This window comes from Ictalurus punctatus, chromosome 23 (genome assembly GCF_001660625.3).
Source record: "Ictalurus punctatus breed USDA103 chromosome 23, Coco_2.0, whole genome shotgun sequence".
NCBI lineage: Eukaryota > Metazoa > Chordata > Actinopteri > Siluriformes > Ictaluridae > Ictalurus > Ictalurus punctatus.
Genome location: NC_030438.2, coordinates 16,703,068 through 16,722,475, shown reverse-complemented (window position 1 = coordinate 16,722,475; position 19,408 = coordinate 16,703,068). Strand labels below are relative to the sequence as shown.

The window sequence follows — 19,408 nt, the reverse complement described above, 5'->3', positions numbered from 1 at the left end:
TGCACGCGCGCGCACGCGCGCGCACACACACACACACACACACACACACACTCTCTCTCTCTCTCTCTCTCTCTCTCTCTCAAGATGGTGGTATAACGCATTAAAGACAGTTCATGAGGCTATGGGACTATTTAGTGCACTGCTATGCGGTTTGGTTTGGGACACAGCCATCAATTTATTAGTACCGCATCACGGCAAGGTCACCGCCTCGACTCCCTCCGCGTCACTAGATGTCGCTGTGGTCCCAAAATTACAGCGTCACTCCATTTCCATACACGCAAAAGTATCACCAATGGGCGTGTTTTTGGGAGAGGCGGAGCTGCTATTTAATCCGCAGCATCAATTCCTGACTCTGTACGCGCGATGCGTTTGTTAGCGTTCACGCACCGGCACGCGAGACGGGAAAGCGGAACAGCTTTATCCCTCGTCTTCCACCACCAGGACCATTTCATTCCTTAAGGAAGAGAGAGTGCGTGAAGAACAGAGTGGAAGTCGTAGAAAAGTCTTCAGTTCGTTTGTTGTTGTTTTTTAAAAGAAAGAAAGAAAAAAATAGAGTGATTAGTTCGCGCGCACGGCTGTCTCGCGGAGAAGAGTCACGCGCTAAATTCAAACCCGGCTCACGCGCTGCGAGCGTCGGATGCTGACATTGTGAGCGTCCTTTCTTTCTTCCTTTTTCGAGAGAGAGAGAGAGAGAGAGTAACCAACCTCGTACCCGTCTCTCCAGGTATCCAGCTGTCATTTTGAGTCTCCCGTTAACGAATGAGAGGTTAGCGTCAGCAACCCCCCCCCCCCCCCCTCCCCTCAACCCCTTTCAGAATGTTAGCCGCTGCTAAGTGACAAAGCTAAACTTTAATCACTTGTCGGTTTACATACCTGAAAAGGGCGTCTTAGCATAGCTTAGCATAGCATTGTAGCTAGCTGGCTGTCGTGTTCAGTGTTAGGAAACTAGGAAGTAGCCTTGATTAGCCAGCCGGAGGTTACGGGTTCTAGAGATGTTGCTGAGTATATTTTCCTGAAGCAGTTGTCCGGTCGTAAACACACTCCGCCATGGCATCAGCAATGGACCGGACTTTAAGGATGAACGTGGTGGTGGTGGTGGTGGTGGTGATGATGATGATGATCTCGGTGCTCGGCAGTTCCCCGCAGAACTCCCATGAGAAACCGAGCAGCAATGAGAAGACCAAAGGACACGGAGGAGATCAGGGCAATTTCACCCAGAAGTCTTTCCCTGTGTTGGATTTCGATTATGAACACGTCCACTATCCTTTCGTGGTGTTCCTCTGGATCCTGCTGGCTTCCCTGATGAAACTAGGTAAGTATTATTTATTTTAATGAGTGTAGATTGACAGTTGCCTGATGTTGGGAATTCAAACACAATTCCAGATGTTAGGTAGGAATAATGACCTAGCTCATAAGTGAGACATTATGGCATTGAAGCAGGAATACACCCTCCATCATGTTCTCACACACACACACACGCGCACGTTCATACTAGGGATGGGTGATATCTTATCGTTTGCGATATACCGGTAGAAATTCTCCTCACAATAAGAATGAGTCTTCCCGCGATAATAACGATAAAGCCTCGTCGATGATGTTTGTGTGTGCGACTCTACACACTTCTAAGTCTGGGGCGCTGTAGAGTTTTGAAAGTGGGAGGAAACCGGAGAGCAGGTGAAACTTCTACATGAACGCTAACCCGAGCTCGGGTTCGAATCACGGGACGCTGTATGACGGGAACACCAAGGCCGTGTTTACACTACACGGTCTTCAAGTGACCCCTGTAATTACAACTGTAATGTATGAAACATGGCACATTTTAAAGATTTATAGTTGTAGGTTTAATGTTGTGGAATATCCGAGAGACAAGTTAGTTCCTATTCTCGCTTACGTTAAAGCCGCGATAAACAATTGTTCCTTCACCAGCTTTCTCTCTCTCTCTCTCTCTCTCTCTCTCTCTCTCTCTCTCTCTCTCTCTCTCTCTCTCTCTCTTTCAAAACGTAGCTTGTCATTTTACCAGAAAACAGCCTTTCTTTTGAAGACTTTCCTCTGCTAATAAACTTCGCAAAAGCACCATGACTGTTACAAAGTGCTTACAATTGACACTCCTTCCATAAATGTTAAATTAACATCTTATAAACAATACCACCAAATCAACAATTATAGGTTTTACTTTGTTAAACAACTCGCTTATTATTATTATTATTATTATTATTATTATTATTATTGGATTATGTGGTGCATCTGTTTTACAAATCCATGTGTACTAGCTGTTAGGATGTTTTATCATTCAAAATGATCTTCCTTTTATCTTTCACACTTCACATACGTTTTACCACGCGGGCGGTTATTCTTCACGACCCCTTTTACGCTTTCGAACGTGACTTTGTCTGCCGATACGTCTTCTCCGCTGATGGAAACGCTTTGTTGAATTCTCTATTCTGATCGCTCAGAAGTTGTTGATTAATTTTTCGGTAGCATCAGCTCTGACGGTCGTTTCAGCTGCAAGGCAAAAAATAAATAAATAAAAAATCCAGGTTTATGTTAACGCGCTTGTTTGAATACGTTATTTCTATAGGTATGACTCGTTTACAGGGACTCGTATGGCGGGCGAGTCACGAATAACAAAAAGCATGTATTTGACGACATGAAACATGGGGAAGTTTTCTGTAAGTAGATGTTTTGTTTATTTTTGTGGAAGGAGTTTCCAGTGTCAGCACTCTTTAACGTTTTGACGATGACTCTCTCCGCAGTGACGGACAAATCCTGAATATATTACGCAACCTAATATATGTATATTACGCATGTGTTGGTACACATCCTTGTGCCCGATTCGTCTGTACAGAAATATTTAGCTGGAAGGTGTGGTCTTGTATCGTGCCAGCTCTCGTTTGTATGAGCGACGTGTGTAATCCGGATCGGGTTAGAAAATGACCTTTTCAGTTCAAAGGAAGTAACTGAAACGGACACATTTCATTCAGACTTTTTAAGATCACTACAAAGCAAATTAGGACGTCTGCGGTTTGGGCGAACGCATGACTTGTTGCTTTCGGGTAACTAAAATGAGGATCTTTCCACTAACTCCACAGGCTGTTCTGTGTGTTGTCAGGATGTTGTGCGTTGGTGTGTGGTATGTAGCAGACTGTCCAGCTGCTAAAAATATTTGTATCCGGCTGTATTTTAGCAAGAGTTAGTGAATATACAAATCCGACATTGTAGCGTATATCTGACCACTACTATTTTTTTTTTTTTTCCTTTCACCCCTCAGAGCCACCGCTGATGGTGTGCAATATGTCATTGTCTCCATATCCATCTCTCAAGCATACCCTGCACCTGTTAAAGCCTGGAACAGCTCTAACCTAGAAATCAGTCTGAAGTAGAAAACCTTTCCTTTCCTCCCCATCGCAGTCCTCTCTCACCTTCCAGTGCGCTTTGGCGGTTTGTCTCCCATCCACCGCGTTCTCGAGCACTTCGGCTGTCTCCTGCCCCAAAAGCTGTATATCCGTTTCAGTTCTGTAAAACTGGAGGCACAGAAATCATGTGGCATGCAGCAGAAATTAACGTTTAGTAGTAATAAATGTAGTCATTATGTGCAAAAGTGAAACAAATGAAATGGGAATGTGTCAGACGTTTGGTGAGGTAAGAAAGATGGATGGGCTGGTGACAATCCAAGAAGCTGGTGATTAAATACGTGTAAAACTCCCAATTTCAGTGAACAGATATGGTATTGTCGTGTCTTAGAAGTAGTCAGTTTTCATTTATGTAACAGGTACTCCTTGCTTCAGAACCACAAGTCCAGGGGGTGGAGTCAGAGCTGATCCAGTTCTTCTTAGCAGGGTAGAATGAGACCAAAAGTCCAGGGGGTGGAGACAGCTCTGTATTTCAGGCTCTGGACGAGTGTGTTATGGGTTAGGGTTATGGGACGAGTCCAATCAGGTCCGGCTCCACCCCCTGGAATCTTTGGTTCTGTAGCAAAGTCTAACTCTTTCGTAGTAGTATCTGAAAACATAGTGGAGATTTTCCAGAGCGCGATAAACCCCACGATGCACTTTTTTCATCGTGTTCGGTTCGTGTGTACCTTCAAGGAAGACCACGATGAGCAAACAATGCGTTCGACTAAAGGTCGCAACTCGTAATTTCTGACCACTGACTGAAAGACCAAACAAATTGCAGTTCCCTTCAACTCGAAATTCCTACTTGTGAACTCGAGACATTGTCCTCAAGTGACATCAAATCAACATGTTCGCAGCATCAACAATAAACCAAGCAGCGTTTCTTATCTTTAAATATCTTGTCTTATCTTTTTATGCTGTCCATGCTGCAAGTATTCGCTTTACATTAATCAACATACCGATGCATTCGCTTTTGAAGTCCATGATACTGACCGTACAGTCCGCAGTTTCAAGGAGGGAAATATACATCCCGCGAACGACTCGACTCCGAGCTCCGACTTCCTGTTTCCGAGGGAAGTCAAACGCAGCAAAATGTCCATATAAATTTCTCAGATACGAGTGGAGCAGGTATCTGAATTGTCTGGCTTGCTGTCAGCTAGGTAGTATAGTTAATGAGTAATTTTGTCCACGTTTGCGATACCTGTGTAACGTAGCGTAAAAGATCATCTATTTGAAAGTGTTTCATGTAGTTCTCCTGACTTTCTTAAATGGGGAATAGAGAGAAGGCTGCTATTGTAAACACGGCAATCGAACGGATTCGGGATTATGTCAGGATTATTGTTATTATTTTTTGCCGCCCTCTTCTCTTCTCTTGCCATCTCTGGGCCAAATGCCAGAAATAGTTACTACCCCAGCTAAAGCTTTGAAACTGGCGTTTTGTTTTTTTTTTTCCACCTTCTGGCCTTACACGAAAACAGACAAACCGCAACCAACCTCCAGAGCAAGTTACATTTGTAATAAAAGCTCGTGTTAGGGCTGGCGAATAACCCGATATTTCCCCCGACGCTGATCATTTCTGAGAATATTTCCCGGCTAAGATTTGCTAATCGGAGCAAGTGTTTTTACGAAAGCGTACTTTATCTTCGCGTGTAGATAGCATGCAGGGTGCGACGAGAACAGTGCACCTCGAACCAAACCTACACGCCAGGAACATTCAACACCCTGATGGCGCGGTAGCAGGCCGGTCATTTACAGCCAGACTTTTGCAAATGACCGAATAAATTCAGATTACGATCTTAATGGCACTTTCTGGCCGGCTCTCTAAAGAGAGGGAAGCTCGTAAATGACACGAGCGCTAATGAGCGCTTCTGTGGAAATCGGGTGTGTTTATGGAAGCTTCGCTTTGTTCGATCTTCTACAGTTCTGTCGTCAGTTCTTCAACACGAGAAACCATGAATGAATATGCAGTCATACAGTCCCATGTCTCTTTTGTGCACTGCTCTTGGTGTAATTTATTGCTTGGCTGTTTTGCGTACACACACACACACACACACACACACACACACACACACACACACACACACACACAGCTTTACTGAAACCAGATTCCACCAGCGTGGGTGCACGGCAATAAAGAATCGGGAATGTTATTTACAGTGCCGTGTTTACTGCGGGGCAGAGGTAGCTCAGGGGTTAACTTTTCATGCTGGTAAGTACAGGGCTGTCTGAGAGCCACGGTTTGACACTTCAGCCCTATTCGGATGTGATTAAGTGTACACGGGGTCCTAGGAGAATCCTGTTTTACAGGTGCACCTCTGTGATTTTTTTTTTATTTCCGTCCAGACTGGCCTGCTTTAAAAGGAAGTCTCGCTGTCCTTCAATCGGTCCCTACGGGATTTCTTCGATTTTTATCGGGTTATTTATGTATCTGTGCTTTTGTTTTTGCGGAAAACTCCTCGACTTGGCAAAATCGCAGCTCCATGAAACAGTTTTGCACGGTCTTTCAGAGCGATGTTTGTTGGTAAATGTGACCTCTTAGCTGTACTCCCTGGGCTTTGGCTGAATACACGTCGACTCTTGCGTCACACGGCGTGTCTTGGACCATACCAGCGGAAATTTTAGAAAAATTGCAAGCTCCGACGAATATTGCAGGATTTGCTTGATTTTTGCGTTATTTTCTGCAATCGAAACCTCACGGAATCCTGGAGGGATTGATTTGGGTATGGGAAGCTTGTGAAGTGTTGTTTGGGACAGCCCTAGTACTGTACACGCTGAACTCAAACTATGATGTACTCCGATTTCTTTTTTTTTTTTTGAAACATCTTTTAAACATAACAATATTGAGTACATTTTTTTAAAGCTGTGAAATCGTTGAAATCTACCTTATGACTTGAGTAAATGTAGGTAAAAACATTTTCTGTAACAGAAAATGACTGTTATTTAACAAAAACAAATGTGCTACATGTACTAAATGTTTTTAACGGAAATGTTTTTAAATCATACCGGACTTTTAATGATCAAAATCAATGTTGCATTTACTACTATTTTTTTTTTTTTAATCTATATTTACCCTTTACTCCAGGAGTACTTTACTTGAGGTCATAAAGCAACTGTATAAACAGTAACATTTTACTGAAACATTTACATGTTCAAATATGACCAGTATAACATGAGATCAAGTCTAAATTCAACCTGGCTTACCTTTGTAACAATGTCCATGCGCTAAAAACAGTGAGCTGAACGGAACGAACCCGTATGACTGGTTCCAAACCTGTACGACGTTTATCTTCCGTGGGACACGAGGAGACGTAAGGTAAAACGACACGTGAGACCGATACCCTCAGTCACCATTCACCATCACCTTATCTTTACTGAATACTCGGTCTCCTTTTGTCTTCCATAAAAGAAAGACATACAGGTGTCTTAAATCTATACCTCACTCAGTAGGCACTTCATAAAGGCAGTTCATTAATACATGCGTCAGTAAGTGCACAGGCAACGTATTTTGTCTCATATTCGTCACACTTGTTTTGAGGGTGTTATTCTGCACCATGTAAGTTTCATCCATGCGTTTACAAATCCCGTCCGGTTAGATATGAAAGCTTAGAGAGGTGGGATATTTTAATCAGTGTTCCACATGTTAAAGCCTTAAATGTGCTGTGATGTGGCGTTCTTTCGTACAAGTAAAAATCGCCATCACACAGTGAAGGTGTATTTCAGAAGACTAACAATAATGAGGTTTGAGATGAAAAACAGATTAAAAGTTACGACAATGTAAAATATGGTCATCTACGCTCTCTGCACACTTCATGAGGAACACCTGTGCACCTGCACGCTCGTGCGGTTATCGACTCGGCCAGTCGTGAGGCAGCAGCGTAATGCAGAACAGTAATAATGCAGGACAGTCATGTTAGAGTTCTGGTTAATGTTCACATCAGAATGAGGAAACGGTGTGAGAGCGGTGACTTTAACCGTGACATGGATGTTTGTACCAGACGGGTATTTCAGAAACTGCCGATGTCTTGGATTTTTCCACACACAACAGTCTCGAGTTTACACAGAATGGTGTGGAAAACAAAAACAACAAACAAAAAAAAGGAAAACATCCTGTGAGTGGAGGGTCTGCAGGCTGAAACCCCTTGTTGATGAGAGATTAGAGGAGAATGACCAGACTGGCCTGAGCTGACAGGAAGTCTATACTAACTCAAATAACTACAACAGCAGAAGGTCACTTCAGCTTCCTCTCCTGTCAACCAAGAACAAGACTCTGAGGCGATCATGGAATCTTCAGCTGTCCAGGTTCGATGAGTCTCTGCCTATGATCGCCTGTTCTTGGCTGACAGGACTGGAACCCAGTGTGAACGTCTATTGTTGTAACCCGTCCCCCTCAAGGTTCGATGCTTTGTGCATGCTGAGATGCTTTCCTGCACACCGTGGTTGTAAAGAGTGATTATATGAGTTACTATATCCTTCCTCCCAGCTCAAACCGATCCGGCCATTTTCTTCTGACCTCCACCGACAAGGCGTTTTCACCCTCAGAACTTTCACAAACCCAGTGTTATTGTTTTTTTTTTTTTTTTTTATTATTATTTTTTTTTTATATATAACACACAATTCTGTGTAAGCCCTAGAGACTGTGTGAGAAAAATCCAAGATATCAGCAGTTTCTGAAATTCTCAGCATTTTTACAGATCCAGAGGCACCAATTCGATAACAATAACCATTTTTATTCCCCCCCCCCCCCCCCCCCCATGTAACTGATTTTGTATTGTGCACCAGTTTGTTCGCTCCTCATCTTTAGCTGACCTGAAAAGTATACGAGTCCCTTAGTCATTGTTTGCCATGTTCGCACATCGCACAATAGGTTTCCAGGCAGCTTGATAACAAGCCTCTGGCGTTTATCACGCTCTTTATATTTGCATCGAGTATAGCGCCGTTCTGTACACCTGAGCTGGCTGTGAACGGTTCCCCAAGCCTTTAAAATGCATTTTAAATAAAAGCACACCTAGTTTGACGGGCTCATTAATATCCCAAAGCGGTGGGGTTGGATCTGTCGTGACTCAGCAGCTCCTTGTTTGTCGTCGTGAATAACCTGCATTGTGAGCGACCTGAAGTCAAGTCCACTCCTTGACGCTGCCCTGCTGATAAGACTGATTAATTCCGCAGTGGTTTATGACTCTGTGTAATCACCTTTTCCACTGTGCTCTAGTGTACACTCGTGAGAAACCCGCCGATTGCTCTCCAGGATGCACCCTCAAGCACTTTTCACAAACAAAATATATATCATTGTGTTTTATTACTGTAGGCAGAAATAAGGTGCGGCGATTGTTTTCCTCCAGGTGTGTCTTCAGGTTTTTTCTCATCCCTACTTCCTGTCTCAAAATTAAATCAAGCCATGGTAAGAGTTGCATAAATAATTCAGTGTTTGTTCATTATTAATACGTGCTTGTTATCTGGAGCACCCAGCTTGCGCCGTCTTCTTAAAGGAACCTTTGAGCTTCAACCCATTGAGTTTTCAACAATGAACTTGAAGGACTTGAAGCTTGAGGACCGATTGATTTGGTTTTGCCAGTTAATCGGCCCTGATTGCTGGAACTGTCGGTAAATCGACAAAGATCCACACCGATAGTTTTTCCCGACAGCGTCCGCCGCGGATGCGGCTGAGAAGCGTCCGCGGTCATGATACTGTATGAGAGCGGCCACTAGTGGAGAAATAAAAATGATCACTGACACATTTTGTTGTGTTATTTGAAGTGTTTTTGATTCATTTTGGACGTCTCTGTTGTTATTTGGAATGTTACTTTTTGCTTCAGGTTGGCTGTATATCTTTTGTTTACTTTAATGTTTATTAATAGTTAATATATATTAATCTTTATATGTTTATTTCATTTAAAAAGTATGGTACTTTTTTTTTTCATGGTGCAGAGTACTGTTTATTTTTGTAATAAATTTCAGCAATATTTTACTTTGAGTGTTATTGAAATGTTTTCATTCAGTATCAGGTTTAAAAACCATGAGTTGATTAATCGGTTATCGGCGGGTACCGCCCGACTCGGTTATCGGTACAGTCCACTATCGGTTGACCTCTATTGCGGATAGCAGCGAACACTATATACTGACCATACCCATGGTAAAATTACGTAATGGCACGAATTTCTTTTTCTTTTCTTTTTTTTCTTTTTTTTTCTCCACAATGTCACGGATAGAATTTTTCCCATATTAAATCGAGAATTTTCACCTTTTCACTTTAAGGACGCAGGTTGAGTTCCCTTCGGCATGTCCGATTTGCCAGCATCACTACTCTCGTGCTATCAGGCTATTATTGAGCAAAATAAGGAGTACTTGACCACAAGTACTGCGATGCCGTGAGAGTTGATCTGATGACCAAGACGGCTACTGAGTGATTAACGGACCGGAGTGGACGAGATTTCGTCACAATACTCAGAACAGGGTACAATTTAAATTTATGAATGTTTACTGTATTTGTCATTTTCTATGACTTTTTTAAAAAAATGCAATTAAATTTAATGATTGACCGTGGTCAATCGCGGTTAAGTGACACCGAGGTAACAAACAGTGGATACGGGGGTTTTACTGTGTGTCTTTCTCTCCTCAGCCTCTCCTCAGTTTGTATTGCATTTGTTTCATATACTGATTTAACACTCAGGGCCTGGGGACATGTCATTCTTCCTGGCTCGATTGCTAATTTATTGAGCGTATTTGAGAATCGTGTTGCTTCTGGGACTTGAGTGAGAATCAAACACCAAAACTGTGACAGGATGCGATTACAAATACGGACGATAATGCCTTTGAGAACTATTCCAAATGTGCTTGAATGAGATTTTTATTATTATTATTATTTTTTTTTTTTGGGAAAAAATGAAACAAAATTAGCATGAGCTATGGCTGATGATTTATAGTCGAGCAATTATTGCAGATATCATAGTAAGTAATCCACTGCCTTCAGCCATCTTCGTGACATCCAAAGACAATGTTCGTGTCACAGCTATAAGTAACGTCGATGGCTCTCCAAAGAGAGTAAACACTTTTTAAAAAGCAATGTTTTATCATTTTGGTCACATTTTAAAGGGAACATGTCATCATTTCACTCCCATTATTCTAGTGTTCCAAGATCATTTTTAATACGGAGATATTGTAATAAAGGTATGTACTTGGTTCTGTCTTATGCTGAATGTCACGAGTGTGAGGAGGTTCTTGTGTACTCCTTGAAATAATACAAACGTATGGTGGAAAGGAAGTGGAGTATTGCACATACAAGCAGAGGATATTGCACACATTTACACCACAGAGCTGATGAATGCTCTATTCTGATTTGTCAGATGAGGGGTTTTTTTTTTTTTTTTAATTTTTTTATTTTTTTTATAAAACAGCAGCTGTGACTCAGCAAGACAAATCAGATATTTATGTTAATGCTCTCGTTGCGCTAATACATTGTCGTTTTTAAGTTTTTTAACGAGTGTGTAATCATTGATGTGGTGGCGTTATATGCGAGTTGGTCTGGAGCGGGTGGACGTCTGCGCAGGTGTTCTTTAGCGGGTGGACGTCGGGGCGGGTGGGTGTCTGCGCAGGTGTTCTGGAGCGGGTGTTTTGTCGAGGTTCGGTACTAAATGTGAGCCACGCGTTGAGGGAGTAGGGAGTTCTCTTTAACCAGTGGTTCTGTATTAAACCTGAATAAATTTGTCATTTAATGCCATACTTTGCGAATGGTAATGTTCTATTAATCGGAAATCACGTATCATTTGTCGTTACAGATAAAACTTCCAAACGGCCACTTATCGACGTCACTCCTGTCGCGGCTGACTCTAACCTGGTCATGTCGGGCGCTGCGTAGGTTCTGGAATGCTGATATTTTACATCTTTAATAGGGACCGTGAACGGGAAAGGCGTTTGGAATACGGCGTGACCGTGTATTTCTACAGGGCTTCGATAATACAGCGCTATTCCAGCGTGAAGCCGAGTGAAAGATGGCACCCGCGTTGAAGCGGCACTGAAGTGCAGTGGAAAATAAAACTCAGGGGAAAAAAAAAAAAGCGAGTCGAGTCGTATCGTGCGGTGGAAAAGTGGCTTTCAAACATTCCGCCAATGACAGTGACAGGACTGCACTCGTAAATGTGTGTTTCAGGAGATCTTGATTCTCATTCGCGTACTGTTTCCTGTGCAGAGTTTTAAAATCCTGTTCCACTGCAGGAGCACTACCGAGTTTACTCTCCTCCATCAGAGCTGTTTACCAGAGGCCTGCAGGTCACTAATGGTACTGATAAGGAGGCGCTGCTGTACCGGAGAGCCGATTCTACTCGCTCTGCAAACATTATTAAGAGCTGTGCCCTCCCCAGGTTGTTTTGTACTTTCTGGCTTTTAAACGTGGTAAGTTTTCTGAGCAACATGGGTTTGCACCTCATCCTTCCTCAGGAAAACGAATAGCCCGTTGCAAATCCGGTGTAAGCCTTTTACGTAACGATTGGCTCACTCTGAGATCTCCTTTTGATTTCAAATGATTCATGTAGAAATGCATGAGGAAGACCGTCTCGTCATTCTGGCCTACAAAGAGTTTTTTAAAAAAAGTTAACAGACTGCTGAGTCACTCCGACCGAGCAATATGTGTTTTTGTTAAGCTTAAATACAATGTCCTGAACCGTGAAAAGGTTAGATCGGTTACCCCGATACGAAAACGTAATACTTATACGTGGCTGTAAGGTCACTTTTCCAAGCACAACACCTCTTGGACCGCGTTACACGATGAAGGAGATCTGCTGATTGAAAAGAGCTTAGTAGCTTATCTCTGTGTGGGGGGGAAACTGCTGCCTTTTGTGCTAGTCATGTATTATTGACTAGGTGAATTTGTCTTTAAACATGGCGCTTTGTCTAACAGGACGCAACGGTAATCAAGGCAGTGCTGTGCTGAGCAGCTAGACGTAATTATATATAATAAAAAAAAAATAAACATCCACTGAAATGTATTTTCATCTTTCATTCACTAGTTGAGCATGAAGTGGAGACAAGGATCAAGGACAAAGGTCTTCAAGAGTACGAGGTTGTAACAGTGTACAATATCACTGACCGTATTTACATGGACAGCGATAATCTAATTATTGACCTTATTCTGATTAAGGTCATGAGCTTTTAGAATACTCCTTTCATGTTCCCGTTTTACACGTTATAGAACATGGATCGATTAACGACACACGTCATTACGTCACCGCGCCACGCCGTCCGACGTTCCCTCCAGAATTTCACGTATCGACATACAGTTGGTCTTCATTATGGGACCGTATACAGTTTTGGGTGTTGTTATTTTAAATTTTACGAACGCTTCAAGTGCAGTTAATTACTTGTCGTGCTGTACGTGCAAATAGACGAATGCTTGAAGTCGTGGGCTGCGTCCCAAACCGCTTACTTGCCTACTATATAGTATATGGAGATACATGTGTTTCACCTACTATATAGCAGGTAAGTACGCGGTTTGGGACGCAGCCGTGCTGTCTTGTTTGCCATCAAACGGTCGAGCGCTGCCGTGTGTGTACGTGTCCTGTCGCACAATGCGGTGAAAACTCCCACACGACGTTAATAGTGTGATTAAGGTGTGTACATGTCTGTAACGCACGTCGATAATGCGACTAAAACAGGAGTACTCCACACGTCTTCATTCCATTTGTGTTTACTTCGAGTACGACTTTAGTCGGATTAAGGTCATCAATAATTGTTGTTTACATGCTAGTATCATCTTAATCGGGTTCATATCGGATTATTGTTGTCCATGTAAACGTACTGGCTGTTGCCTATGTTTATTTCCTGGTTTAAGCGTAAATCATCACGGGCATCATTTTGTTCAGGTTTTTTGGCTTCGTCCTCAAGCGTTGCCTGTAAACTGAGGGGAAATAAGTATACGGACACGTTTTTTGGTTTCGTTATTTACTATGCAATAAAAGCGTCCGCTAAACGAATGAACGTAAATGTATTCGTAAGCACAAAACAACATAACGTACATTTTAGTTCTTCGTTTCAAAGCTGTTTGCAGTTACATCCTCGAGAGGTCTACGTTCAGTTTTAGCGCGTTCCTCTCGGCAAATTCTCTTCAGTTCCCCAACGGTCCATCTGATGGACTTGCAGTTTCCAAATCCTCCATAAATGTTCTGTGGAGATCGAAGCCTTCTCAGATTCTTCTGGCTGTATGTTTGGTGTCAAGGTCTTGTTGAAATCTTCTCCCCAAATTCAGTTTCTTTGAAGACGAGATTAAAAGATTAAATTCTCCTCTGATTATGTCCCAGTACATCACGACTATTCATAGTTCCTTCGATGTACCGTTTGCAGAGAGGCAGCCAAATATCATGATGCTCCCACCACCGTGCTTCACTGTGGGTATGATGATCTTGGGATCATACACACTACTCTCCTTTCTCCAGTCATGACAAGCTGAATTAAGAGTTGTATTTTTTCAAAATGAGTTGTAGAGACACGCCTGGGATGTAGGAACGGAGATCATTGCATTGCAGGTCAATGAAACCCAAAACCAAGGACTGTTCTGTAAATGCGCTTCTATGACTGCAGAATTGCGCCTATACAGAGTGTAGACGGGGCCAGGGGACAGAGCCGAGTAATGACTCGCCTGTGAAACGTCTCGGGCTGCGAGATTAGCTGCCGTTCTTTTGTCCAAGCTCGGTTCAAATCCTGTCCCAGTTCACGTTAATCCACTGAATATAACTTTGACAACTTGAATGTACCAGCCCAAGGCTACTGCTTTTCATCTGCGGATTCTTCAGAATAACCCGACCGTGTGGGATCCCGTGTAATCTAACGAACGAATACATTTTTTTTTGTCTGACAGGAAATGGAGCCATATTTAATAAGTACTTGTATTGCATATATGAGGTGCCTTTTTGTTTTATTTGTTACTCCTTCTGAAAGATAAATTTTATAAAATTTATCTAGGCTTAATGTTGATGTTAACCCTCAGTGTATTACTGTTATTTGAATATGTATAATAACGAGGTTTCAAAAAACCCTGGTGCGTGCACAGTGTTGTCCGTCATCTGCCAAGCGTGTAGCCTGTAACCGTGTGCCATTTCCAGCTGTACTACATTTTTAATCAGTTGTTGAGCTGGACATCAGGGACGGCCTATGATTTCTAAGGCTGCATGAAGGAACAGGTAATTGCGTGTGGGAGAAACGCCAGAGCCCGAGTGGAGATGGAAAACAGACAGCTTTGATTTTCCCCAGCGCAGGCTCGTCTCTAATATTACTCCCAGAAATCTGCCACTTAATTTAATATAGACCTCGCTTTTGTTTATCTTCTCTCTCTCTCTCTCTCTCTCTCTCTCTCTCTCTTTCTCGCTCTCTCTCTGCTATACTCTGATTCACTGCCAGCTCTGCAGTTATACCCGTCTCTAATTTTTTTTTTTTTGTCTCACACTCTGTCTCTCTCTCTTTCTCACCCTTGCTCTCTCTGTCTCTGTGTCTGTCTGTCTCTGTATCTGTCTCTTTTTTTCTGTCTCTCTACCTCTCACTCTCTGTCTCTATCTCTGTCTTTGTCTCTCACTGTCTCTCTCATTCTCTGCCTCTGTCTTACCTCTCTCTCTCTCACACTCTGTCTCAGGTCCTCTCACTGTCTCTTTCTCAGTATCTCTGTCTAGCTCTATCTCTGTATTTGTCTCACTCTCTGCCTCTCTCTCTCTCTCTCTCTCTCTCCCCCTCTCTCCCTCCCCCCAGGCTTCTCTTCTCTCAATGTTCATAGTCCCTCACTGAGCTGAGGATGACAAATGACTGAATCCATCAGGCTGTGCTCAGTTTTAGCCCTGCGTTCAGCTGCTGTCAGCTTTATTTACAGCTCGGCTTTCAGGCCGCAGTGTCATATGTTCATATTAAGCCTCCACCCAACTTTTGGTGAAGAAGGAGCAAATACGTTTCCAACCCATCTGTTTAATTTTCACCTTAAGAGTGATTGATCGCCGCGAATCACACCACCGTATGGGATGGGTGCACACTGAGCAGTTCCTTTCATACTGGTTCCTCCTGATTGTAGCAGAACCTTCCCTAACCCAGACGCCATTGTGCACCCCATTATGGGTGGAATCGAGACTGCCTCGGTCGGCTCTTCCTGTGTGAATTCTCTGATTTCTTTGAATGCTTGAAGTATTTTGAGGTTTCTGCTCTCGAGAAATCTGCATTATCCAGCCACACCTGTGCGCACACAGTCCCCTTTGTATTGGCTTGCATTTAGCCCAAGGCAAGAGTACATGGAGAATAGCCAGGTAGTGTTTTGACTGAGAGGTTGAGTAGGTGAATGTAGTCCTCCAGAGCCTTTTTTTTTTCTTTTTTTTTTTTTTTCTCTTCCCGCGGAGCTTTAGCCAGGCTCTCTTTGTGTTTGCTGGGGTTCTGTAGCCTACTCCGTCAATGCAAGTACTGTGAGCACCTTATCAAGGCCTCAACACAGACCAGTCGAGGTGATAAGCCTGCCTATCCCCCCCCCCCCCCCCCAAGCCCCAAGCACTGCTGAATAGTGCTCTTGATGAGTCACTACTTCCTATTTATTTATTTATTTATTTATTTATTTATGCTTTTTTCCTTTTGTCGCCCAATTGAGCACTTCTTTCTCAGGCAGAAGTCATGATTAGGGCACAGTCATGCGTTGCATTGTGCTGTCTCTCCAATTTTCTTCCCAGCAGCCACATCCATAAATTACAGCAGCATTTTTATATTTATAAACGTTTTTTTCTGGAGGCAAATTGAGTATTTACACTTTGCAGAAATTGCAGAATTGATACTCATTCTGCAAACGCTCACAGCGCTCATTGAAGTGTGAAAGGCTCGTACGAGGGCACGATAGCAGATGAAGACTCATGAAAACGTCTAACCATGGGAGGGAGCCCAGTCAAAACCACCTCCATTCTCTCTTCTGTCCTTACTTTAACCTGCTCAGTTTTACACATTTGGTTTACACTCTATTACAATGGGCATGAAGGGAACCAGGCTAACTGCTTGCTTGTTTTTTTTTTTGTTTTTTGAGCTGAACTGCAGCATATAGATTGGGTCATACTCGTGGTGATGTTTTTATGTACATAAGCGAGGCTGTTGAAGTGTGCAGAAATCTTGACGATAGGAATACCCATGGACCTGCTCATACATGCAATTGTCCAATCAACCAATCCTGTGGCTGCATCTCGGTGCATGAAGTCCAGCAGATGCAGGTGAAGAGCTTCAGGTAATGTTCACACCAGCATCAGAATGGGGGGAGGGGGTGAATGTGATTTCACTGACCTTGACCGTAGCATGGTTATTGGTGCAGAACGGTCTAGTTTGAGTATTTCAGAGACTGCTGATCTCCTGGGATTTTCCACACACGAGTCTCTGGAGTTTATGCAGAATTGTGTGAAAGACAGAAAAACCTCCAGCGAGATGTGGTTCTGTGGGTGGGAACACCTTGTTACATCTGTGGCATTTGACACGTTCGCTTATCCAGAACGAATGACATTTTGTCTCTTTTTATACACCTAAGGAGTTGCTCAAGGGCTTCGCGCTAGTCCAATATGGTAACCACTGAGCTACCATTGTTGAGAGAGGTCAGTGGAGAATGCCCGGACTGCGTCAAGCTCACAGGAAGCCTACGGTAACTTAAATAAGCACTGTTTGCAACAACGGCAAGCAGAAAAGCATTTCCGAACGCACGATATTTCAGTGAGCTTTCGGGATGAACTCTCCAGAAATCAGTGCCTGACCTCACTCGTGTTCTAGTGGCTGAATGGGTACAAATCCCCCAATAGCCACAGCTGTGGAAAGTGGAAAGTGTTCCCAGAAGAGTGAAGGCTGTTATAACGGCAAAGAGGGACTAAATGTGGAATGGGATGTTCAACAATCACACATGGGTCAAAAACTTTTAGCCATATACTGGATGTGTAGTTGTGAAGTCGCCAAGCTATTATGGGCTGCTGTATTTCTAACTAGCGGGCCACTGCCAAATGTATTGCAGCAGAAATTTCTAAAGAACCTGTTAACTCATAATAGCGTTATTAAAATATCACGGGTTATGAAGTACATTTTAATGTAAAAATTTTTTTTCTTGGTTGGTTATGAAGTAAATGTAAAAAGTTTGAGTCCACCACAGCTGGAACCCCTGTATAGCTCTCTGTTGTCATGAAGGAATTCTGGTCCGTCGTCCGACTGAAACTCTGAAAACCCGGCGTGACTGACCCAGGTTTTGGCGTTAAAAACCTTTTACTTCACTTCAGATGGTGTGTCCATGCTGTGCGTTTTTATCGTCTTGGACTTCAACTCACCGCAGGTTGCCTCAGACTTCCTTTCAATTGCTGCGTTGCAAAAGTTCCACAGTGTCCGTGTAATGTTGATGGAAAAGACTCTTGAGCTGCAAGTGATCACGACGGAATGACCAAGGTTTTGGTCACCAGAGACCTCTAATAGACCTTCACTGCTATCCAGTTTTCATAACATGGTAACTGCCTGTTTACACACTGTAAAATAACGATTTCATAATCGAGAACGATTGCAAAACTGACGGACAGGAATGACCTAAAAGTCATCAAGGAACCTTTTGTTCGGTTTGTCTATAGGCTACGGAGCGTTTTTGACTTTCATATGCAGTTCTATTCTCCGTGTTCTTCGACTGAACGGACAGGATTTCAGGTTTGTTGAGCCTACAGGGAGGCGTGAGAACATTATCCACTGGTCTGAAAAGTCTTTCACACATCTGCGCGGTTGTTCTTGCGGTCTCCAGTGTTGGAAAACTTTTGTAACTGAGTGTTACAAAAGCACTACCAAGAGAAAGTCTTCAGGGCGTAAAACTTTACGCTTTCTGGTTTCACCGTAGCATGACAAGCTGCAATCTCTTTTGTCTTGCTTAAAGCCAACCCCCGCATCTTTTTGAACTCCTCTATCACGGGGCAAGACACTTTGAGGAAAGTGGTGTCTGCGTATATATTTATATAGTTATTTAAATGAGGGAATCCCTCATAAATTCTCCCATGTATTTAATCGAGACAGTCTTGAGCCAGCAGCTGCGATTGTTCTGTTTATAGTCTCTAAACGCTCTGTGTACACACATCAGCGCCCTTGGAGACAAGCCAAGAACACACTTGGTGCAGAAGTGACCGTAGCCAAGACCTGCGGGGAATATTATTAATGTCCAATAGTGTCGTGCCCTTTCTCATGCACTTTCCACCAAGCGCTGAATCTCACACATGCTTCGCTTTTGGTGAAGATTTGGCTCTTCAGCCCACTGCACCGAGGTTCTGTCCTGCGCGGCCTGATTTATCTGTTCCATTAGCTACACTTGGAACAGACTCGAGAGAGCTTCGTGACGAGCGAGCAGGGCAAAACACTCATCTTGATCTACATTGGAGTGTTGGGACTATCTCTCGTGTGCTCTCTCTCTCTCTCTCTCTCTATCTATCTATCTATCTATCTATCTATCTAGCTATCGCTCTATCTATGGCATCAAATGAGTAGAATGTTCATCCACAATATGGCTAAAGGTTTGTGGACAACTGAACATCCCATTCCAGATTTAGTCCCCTCTTTACTGTTCTAAAATATCCTCCATTCTTCTGGGAAGGCTTTCCTCTTGATCTGCTCATTCAACTATGAGAGCATTAGTGAGGTCGAGCACTGATGTCGGGCGAGGAGGTCTGGGGTGCAGTCAGTGTTGCGGTTCATCCCAGTGGTGTTGAGGTCAGGGTTCTGTGCTGGCCACTTTTCTTCCACTCAATCTTTTAGGAACCCATGTCTTCTTTGCGCACGGTGGTATTGTCCTGCTGGAATAGGTTTGGGCTTGTTAGTTCCAGTGAAGGGAAATCTTAATGCTTACAGCATACAAAGACCAATTTATTTGGCCACAGTTTGGGGAAAGAACCAAATATGGGTGTGATGATCGGGTGTCTACATACTTTTGGGTATATAGTGTAACTTTAACGGAGGAGCGTTTTCACAGAAAAGTGCCAAGTCTGTTAATTTAAGGCTTGGGGGGGAAGTGCCTTGGAAAAGATTCATGC

General features: G+C 43.1%; 1 protein-coding gene across 1 annotated transcript in view; it reads left to right on the top strand.

Annotated features, from left to right (window-relative positions):
- Positions 1–236: 236 nt before the first annotated feature.
- The window catches only part of slc9a1a (solute carrier family 9 member A1a), a 45,633-nt gene continuing 26,461 nt past the window's right edge, over positions 237–19,408 (top strand). Inside the window, exon 1 of the mRNA XM_017453641.3 lies at positions 237–1,312. Within this exon, the coding sequence (XP_017309130.1) occupies positions 1,048–1,312 (265 nt within the window). The 5' untranslated portion in view covers positions 237–1,047. The remainder of the gene's footprint in view (positions 1,313–19,408) is intronic.